Here is an 8,902-nt window from a genome sequence, read left to right on the forward strand (position 1 = left end):
CACACACACACTCACACACACACACACACACACACACACACACTCTCACACACACTCACACTCTCACACACACACACACACACACACACACTCTCACACACACACACACACTGTAGTTTAACTCTGGCTCAGCTGTGGTACAATCAGAGTAAACAAAGGTGAAACCAACAAACGGCTCCTCGACTACATAACCTTAAGAGAACCCCACATGAAAAAATACTAGTTATTTACAGTAGCCTAAATACTGTAGTGTTTTTGAACCATACTATAGCACTTGAATTAATTTGTTGTTGTAATTCTATAGTTGCTGTAACTATAGTATAATAAACTAATTACTGTACTAAGTTTTCTACAACTATAGGGTATATTATACTACAACACACTAGTTCACTAGAGTAAAAACTAAAGCATACTACAGTATTTATTAATAGAGTGTATCAGCTGACTAGAGTTAATACTACAGTATGCTGTAAATACTATAATATATACAGTACTATAGTATGTTCCAACAACACTAGTGTTTACTACAAATTAGCATTCTTCCAGAACATTTTGTAACTCCGCCAATATTTTGGGACTGTTACTTTTGAATGTTCTCTGAAGGTTCTGAACATTTCAGAAAGTGTTCGACGAGCGTTCGAAACGTTCCGTGAATGACGCACGACACGCAGCTCTTCTCGAGCGTCTCGTCGCGTGTCTGGAAGACTGTGACGTGTGAGAGAGCGTTCAGCGGTACCTGGAACTCGATCTCGAGGCTGCCGTTCTGCGCGGCGCTCTGGTAGAAGCACTCTTTGCTGGCAGCTGGCAGCAGGAACGTGAACTCGGTGTCCGCGGGACTGAACGCGTTAACGGCGCCGACAAACAGCGCGACACATCCGAGCACAGACACGCGTGTCCTCTGCGCGCCATCCATGCTGTAACGCGCAGAAAGAGCCTCTTCAACGGCGTTTGTAACTCCGTCCTACGTGTTCCGCTTCCGTAGCTCAACTTTTGCTGCGGCGCTCAGCCAATCAGAGCACACCGAGTGTCCGCGCTGCAGCCAATCAGCGCGCAGGGAGCCAGCCGCGTTACACACAAAACCTGTAACATCCTGAAGCAGGAAGCAATTATCCAGAATAAACTTTATAGATGCATAGATAAGAAACGTTATAAACGGATACGAGATAACATATATACATAGATGTAGACCCGGTATAATATAGGCTATAATTACTTGCAGCTCAGCTCAGAGTAATTCAGTGGATGATCTTATTTCAGGCGCTGATGTGCTGTCCTGCCGCTAGATGGCAGCACAACCGAGCCTCACTGAGCATCTCACAGCTGTTAGTGAAAGAAAGAAAGATATATATACACTAGTCAACATTTGAAGTGGATACAAGCCTTTCATCAAAGTTGTCTTAAAACCTAAAACCAAAATGCGTTCTGGTGTTAGGACAACTTTGATGAACTTTTTTGATCCACTTCAAATGTTGACTACTGTAAAGAAAATGACTGACAGTTAGTTGTGTTATTATTACTACCTCTATTGGCAGTACTAGTAATGCTAAGTCAAGCATCATTACTATTGCTCACAGAATCTGTACTTGTCACACAGTTTCTGAAAGCTGACACTCGAACAGCAGAAGCACTCACCGAATCTGCAAAGCCATACACTAATTCTCAGCCTTTCACTCAGTTTTCAATTTCAGAAAACACTTTTTTCAAAACACAACACACAGTTCTCTGTGTAACACACACAGATCTAGCAGGAATTTATATTATGGCAACGTTGTTTGCAAATGTTTGCTTTTGAGATGTGTTTGTGATATTTTGAATGCAGTGCTTCATTTTGCAAGAGACGTGAGGCTTTTTGCATTTTGTGTGCAATTCTTGGATTTGTGTGTGAAGTTCCGGAAAAAAAAAAGAGGCAAAGTTTTGAAAATGTGTGTGAGCAGTTGAAAAAAGCAGTAATAAATATTCTACAGCGTGCACATAAAAGCTTCAACTGCAAATGAAATTGCACAAAAAATAAATGCAGCTGTTCGTTGTACAGTACAAGTGTGGCTGCGTGATCGAGGGGGGAGAAAAAACCCTGAGAAATGTCACCGTGAACAGACTGCAACTGAGATGTGAACTCTGAACACACACAGCGAGTGAGTGAAAATACTGATTCAAAGCTGACCAGAGATCAGACGCTTGTCCGGTTTCATGAGGACAGGTGCATAAGAGTGTGTGTTCAGAGATGATTCAGCCGCTCATCATGAGAGACGCCAACTGCTTCCTGTCTCACTGCATCCTCACATCTGAGCTCTCACTGCACCGGAACCTGTGTGTGTGTGAGAGAGAGAGAGAGAGAGAGAGAGAGAGAGAAAGAGTGTGTGTGTGTGTGTGTGAGAGAGAGAGATAGGGTGTGTGAATGTGTGTGTGTGTGTGTGTGTGTGTGTGTGTGCATGTATTTTATATATGTGCATGAATGCACTAGTCTCTAGGTCATCAGATAAGCGAGAGCATCTGTGGTCACTTGTTTTGTTGTATGCTTTTTCCGGATTGATTTTATATTTGTGCAGATCTTCATGCATCCTCTGCATGCACACAAACACAAAAGTAGCATGATTTTAGGACTGCACTGGGGAAGCTTCAAACAGACCAATTCAATATTTCATCACACATTTACAGAAATTAAATTACATAACATCAGTTACTTTCTGTTTCATAGTAGCTTGATATTATAATTAAGACATTGTTACTTTTAATGTAAAGTAACAGTTATGTAACAACTTTTTATAAGTAGGATATTGTTACTTTTTATGAAATTAGCACAATATTCTTACTTTAGGTAACTAAAATTGTTACTTTTTATTCAATAATTAGGATTTTGTTACTTTTAAGTAACAATAATTAAAAAGATTCTTTTTATAAGATTAGAACAATATTGTTACATTAAGAAAAAATACTAAAAAGTGACTTTTTATATAATAAGTTGGATATTGTGATGTTTTATGTAACAATAACAAAAAATGTAAGTAGGATATTGTTACTTTTTAAGTAACAACAACAAAAAGTTACTTTTTATGGAATTAGCACAAAATTGTTACTTTAACACTTATAAAAAGTTATTTTTATTAAATAAACTGGATATTGATACTTTTCAGTACCAATAATAAAAAGTTACTTTTTTATTGTGCAAGTAGGATATTGTTATTTTTATTAAAAAAGTTACTTTTCTATGAAATTAACACAATATGTTTACTTTAAACAACAGCAATTGTTTTTTTATTCAACAAGTAGGATTGTTACTTTTTGAGTAACAATAATAAAAAGTAACTTTTCATGACAGCACAACATTGTTACTTTAAGTTACTTTCTATGAGATTACCACAATATTGTTTTAAGCAATATATTTTAAGTAATAATAATAAGCAGTTACTTTTGATTTACTAATGTTACTTTTTAAGGAACAATAACAAAAAGTTACTTTTTAAGTAAATGGAGAACAAAACAAAGAGGTTTCAGAAGACAGACGTAAATATGTAGTGACAGATAGATTTATCATCATACAGCCAAAAAACTTCCTCATTTTAGTTTCTTTCCTCTGTTGAACCCCTCCCCAGTGCTCTCTCTCTCTCTCTCTCTCTCTGTGTCTCTCTCTCTTTCTGAGACACACACTCTTCCGCGAGCAGCAGTGGGCGGTCATCTCTCTCTCTCTGTGCTCGGTGAGCCTCAGGGTCAGAGGATGTCAGGTCGCTCTCGGCAGCTCAGATGATGCTCGTGTGTTTGCTGTGCTGGCGCTGAGGATGGACTCTCACACACTGCAGTGAAGGCTTCACACACTCTATGGAGGAGCTCTGACAGAGAGGTTTCCCGTCTGAAGCTGTTAGGTCAGTCGTACAGGAGCTGCAGCATGTCGGACGCAGCTGAGAGCGTGAATAAAGACATGAAGGTGTTTGTGGTGGACAGCCAGGCGTTCCCGCCTCAGGTGTCTGTCAGGAGCGACGGCCCACGGCTCTCTGTCATCTACCTGCTGCTGGCCGTGGCTCTGCTGGGCGTCTTCATCGAGGCTGGATTAATCTGGCATCTCTACAGCAGGCCCGCGGTGAGTCCTCATGCATGTGTTCCTCATCAGTTTCTTCATGCAGTTATTACTGTACTTCTGCTCGGTTAACACTCTGGAGGCCTTTGGTCATGTTAGACCAAAAAAGTCTATGTTTTTGAATTTGTTTTTGAAAATATGCAAACATACACAAAACAAAGGATGCAAACATGAATAGAAAAGAGAAAATAAAAAAAGTCACACCTGTGATCCGAATGGGGAAAATGAACATACAGAACAGTTATGTATTATTAAGTAGCCGTGACAAAACAGTCTTTAATTATGCCCAAATATATCCAAATGCAAAACTTAGCAAAAGTACCTCTGAAAATAATTTAAACTAAAATCTAAACACAGCCTTATCTGTCTATACCACAATTTAGCAGTGGAAATTGTCTAGGACCACGAAATTCCCTCAAAATACAGAATATTACTGAAGCAATATTATTGAGTAAAATATAACGCATTTACATTTACATTTAGTCATTGAGCAGACACTTTTATCCAAAGCGACTTACAAATGAGGACAATAAAAGCAGTCAAAACTAACAAAAGAGCAATGATATGCAAGTGCTATAACAAGTCTCAGTTAGTGTATATATATATATATATATATACACACACACACACACACACACACACACACACACACACATATATATATATATAAGAAAGAAACAAGTGTCACAACATTAGTAACAAACATTTATAAAAATAAAAAAAATGTTCCATGACCAGTTTTGACCCCCAAGGATCACAAGTGTGACCCTTAAATGAGGACATGAACTTTCCTTCAACATCTAGAGTTATGAGTGAAGTGAAGTGACACGTGGCCAAGTACGGTGACCCATACTAGGAATTAGTGCTCTGCATTTATCCCACCCTAAGTGCGCACACACACAGCAGTGAACACATACACACCGTGAACATACACCCGGGGAGCAGTTGGGGGTTCGGTGCCTTGCTCAAGGGCACCTCAGTCGTGGTATTGAAGGTGGGAGAGAGCGCTGTACATTCACTCCCCCCACCTACAATCCCTGCCGGTACGTGACTCAAACCCGCAACCTTTGGGTTACGAGTCCGACTCTCTAACCATTAGGCCACGACTTCCCCATGAGTATTTACAATGGGCTCCAGAAGACCACAGAGATCACTGATCACGGGACTCGGATTGAAGATCAAGATGCTCTCTTTAGATCATCTGAAGTCATGCTGGAGATCCTGACCATCAGATTTAGTTCGTGTAGCTCCAGGAGACACCAAATACTGACTCATCCACACCCTCGGCTTTCACTTAGATTGCAGTTCTGAGAATACTTGTAATGAAAAACATTTATTAAATTGGAAAAAAACCCAACACGCAGTCATTTCACTAGTGCTGACACACCTACTGTACATCTAATTAAAAAAGTGCGTATTTTAGTTGCAGTAGCTGCTCAACCTCTCCTTTACAGTGTTTTTCACTGCGTTTTATCTTTTCGGTGATCATGTGGTGTGACTCAGATAATACATGAGCTCATGAAGCTGGCATGTGCAATAATTGACCCCGCCCCACCCCACCCCTGTGCAGACATCACTTCCTCTTACGCTGCAGGAAATGTTCCCATCTTTCTCTTTTTGGATGCTGCCAAACGTCTCATAAGCTCACTCTGCTTTGACCTTTTTGCTGATGGTCTGAACCCTTTGGTAACTAGGCCAGATCACTAACCACTAGCTTGCACAACCCCCGCAGAATATTGCTCATGGTTTTGGATTTATCCCACCCTAAGTGCGCACACACACAGCAGTGAACACATACACACCGTGAACATACACCCGGGGAGCAGTTGGGGGTTCGGTGCCTTGCTCAAGGGCACCTCAGTCGTGGTATTGAAGGTGGGAGAGAGCGCTGTACATTCACTCCCCCCACCTACAATCCCTGCCGGTACGTGACTCAAACCCGCAACCTTTGGGTTACGAGTCCGACTCTCTAACCATTCGGCCACGACTTTCCCATGAGTATTTACAATGGGCTCCAGAAGACCACAGAGATCACTGATCACGGGACTCGGATTGAAGATCAAGATGCTCTCTTTAGATCATCTGAAGTCATGCTGGAGATCCTGACCATCAGATTTAGTTCGTGTAGCTCCAGGAGACACCAAATACTGACTCATCCACACCCTCGGCTTTCACTTAGATTGCAGTTCTGAGAATACTTGTAATGAAAAACATTTATTAAATTGGAAAAAAACCCAACACGCAGTCATTTCACTAGTGCTGACACACCTACTGTACATCTAATTAAGAAAGTGCGTATTTTAGTTGCAGCAGCTGCTCAACCTCTCCTTTACAGTGTTTTTCACTGCGTTTTATCTTTTCGGTGATCATGTGGTGTGACTCAGATAATACATGAGCTCATGAAGCTGGCATGTGCAATAATTGACCCCGCCCCACCCCACCCCTGTGCAGACATCACTTCCTCTTATGCTGCAGGAAATGTTCCCATCTTTCTCTTTTTGGATGCTGCCAAACGTCTCATAAGCTCACTCTGCTTTGACCTTTTTGCTGATGGTCTGAACCCTTTGGTAACTAGGCCAGATCACTAACCACTAGCTTGCACAACCCCCGCAGAATATTGCTCATGGTTTTGGATTATTGTGTAGATTTCCTGTAAACATATATTAGGCTTTGCACACCCAGGCCAGACACCCAAGCCACTGTGACATTTTCAAAATAAAAAAACAAAACAATATACAGACATGACATAAACAGTAAAAGGCATTAGAAATACACGATTAAGCTCCATGCACTAAAATCAATTGGTGTTCATTCTGGTAAAGAGCGTAATATCCTCCATCAAAACTAATAACAGTGTGTTATGGTCCTACAAACGACTAACGGATCTTATAGGACTGGGAGGCTTTTTAAAATAAGTCAGTTTTGTTAAAAACGTTAAAACAATAGATTCTTGTATACCCTCACTCACCTTCCCCCAGAAAAAAGTTCAATTGTAAGCTCTAGGTATCTAGAAAATCAATGAATAGCTGAATAGTGATAGCAACATGATTCCAGATTAGTGCTAATGTTTGACACGAAAACTGTGATTTTGTCTGTTCAGACCAATGCGTTAACAAAAGGCAGGCTGAATGAATATGCATTATCACTCTGCGACAGTAGATGGCGCTTTTAGAAAGGCCACAATAACCTGGTTACTCCAGGACATAAACCACTATGTAAAGCTCAAAGTATTTTTATACATGTACACTAGCAACAGTCAAACGCGTAACCTTTCAAAGTATTATCCATTTGATAGCGCGCACGAACACAGGCGGTCAACTCTAGAAAGCTTCATCTTTGTCCAGCGTCTGCAGTATTTTTCTCCAGAAGTTATGAGCAAAAAAACATCTTTGTACTCTTTTAAACTAAAGCTGGGCTCTCTCATAACTCTCTCACACAAGCGGTCTATTGCAGTTTTTCCGTCTCTTGTGTTTCGTTTTCTTCCAGTGCTGCCACCTTGTGGAACAACTGATTACTGCAAAGCAAATTCAATGTGCTTGTGCGACCTGTGAGTGCGAAGTATGCGTGCGCGGTTACAAGAACTGAATGGTGTACATACTATTATGGTGACGAAATTTGCATCACGCACACTGTATGCAGAATCTAACCGAAGTATACTTTGGACTTAATGTTTCATTTCTGACACGCAGGATGTTAAACAACATGTGCATGTTTTCAAACAGCCATCCACGGGCTCTTATATCAGTGTTGCTGTTAATACTCTGGTTATTTTGTTTCAGTGTAAAGTTTGTTAATTTTGTGCAAAGCATACAGTGCATTCAGCTGAACTGTGCACATGTATTTTAAACGCTTCATGTCTTGTTCCATTCATGCAATAAACACATGTCCACTGATGAGCTGTGGGCTATGACTAATGTCATGGGCAATGCAGACAAAATTACAATTTAAAAATCAGTCAGAGCTATAGAAATATATCGTCATTTTATAAAGCAAGTAAAGCTGTATATTATGAGAAGGCTACTTTCTACGACCTTTATATATCCTGCAGTCATGGCGAGAGGTTCCTTCAATCTAAAAGACAAGAATCGAAAAAGAATTGAAAACAACATTGAGGCTCTTGGAATCCAATCCCAAGAACCAAGAATCGGACTCGATTCCAAAATTTTCTCTCATTGTAACGGTTTCGGCTCTGAGCATGTGACTACAAGCGCGGATCCTATTGGTTGGCTGGTTTTATTTAGCTGTGCAACTGAAAAGAGATTAGAACACTTCAAAATCAGATGCATTGATGACACACAGATACTTGTTTCAGTCTGAAGCAGACGCGTTAACAGCCATTCGTTCGCACGGCTGTGAACAGGCCTTCATTTACTTTGTATATACACATCTGAAATGCCAAAATGTAATAGGAAAAATATGTGAAAAACATCAAATATTTTCTCAATTTTTTTTCTAGACAACATCCGATATCCAGAAAGTGGAATATATAAAAGTGAGTATATTTTTTTACGCAGGTGTGTACAGAAAGGTTTGTTTGACGATCATATCAACGCTTCTGTAAATATTTATCCGCAGGGAGAGAAGTACCCGTTTCCCAGAAGTCCACAAGGTTGGTAAACACTCACACAGTCAGAGCACTGAAGCGCTGCTCTTCACGATGTGTTCAGCGTTCATTCGGCTTGTTTTCTCAACAGATTTTAATGAAGCTTTGCCTGCGAAACTTCCCAAAGCTGAGAGCAAACCGGCAGCATTTCTGCAAAGTATGAAACAACTTCTACACGCAGTCGATTGTTACTTTTAGTGTATTTATGATTTCCCCCCCCCCCCCCCCCC

The 8,902-nt window shown here is 40.5% G+C and overlaps 2 protein-coding genes across 2 annotated transcripts in view; one reads left to right on the plus strand and one right to left on the minus strand.

The window, feature by feature from the left end:
- tmed1b (transmembrane p24 trafficking protein 1b) overlaps window positions 1-987 on the minus strand; it is a 3,838-nt gene extending 2,851 nt beyond the window's left edge. The window contains exon 1 of the mRNA XM_016257423.1: window positions 737-987. Within this exon, the coding sequence (XP_016112909.1) occupies window positions 737-913 (177 nt within the window). The 5' untranslated portion in view covers window positions 914-987. The remainder of the gene's footprint in view (window positions 1-736) is intronic.
- A 2,711-nt stretch (window positions 988-3,698) lies between these two features.
- The window catches only part of LOC107571137 (lymphotoxin-alpha-like), a 5,956-nt gene continuing 752 nt past the window's right edge, over window positions 3,699-8,902 (plus strand). Inside the window, exons 1-4 of the mRNA XM_016257422.1 lie at window positions 3,699-4,072; window positions 8,526-8,561; window positions 8,645-8,678; window positions 8,764-8,829. Coding sequence (XP_016112908.1) covers window positions 3,881-4,072; window positions 8,526-8,561; window positions 8,645-8,678; window positions 8,764-8,829 — 328 coding nt within the window. The 5' untranslated portion in view covers window positions 3,699-3,880. The remainder of the gene's footprint in view (window positions 4,073-8,525; window positions 8,562-8,644; window positions 8,679-8,763; window positions 8,830-8,902) is intronic.

The sequence above is a fragment of the Sinocyclocheilus grahami genome, unplaced genomic scaffold (genome assembly GCF_001515645.1).
Source record: "Sinocyclocheilus grahami isolate Dianchi unplaced genomic scaffold, SAMN03320097.WGS_v1.1 scaffold1551.1, whole genome shotgun sequence".
Lineage (NCBI taxonomy): Eukaryota > Metazoa > Chordata > Actinopteri > Cypriniformes > Cyprinidae > Sinocyclocheilus > Sinocyclocheilus grahami.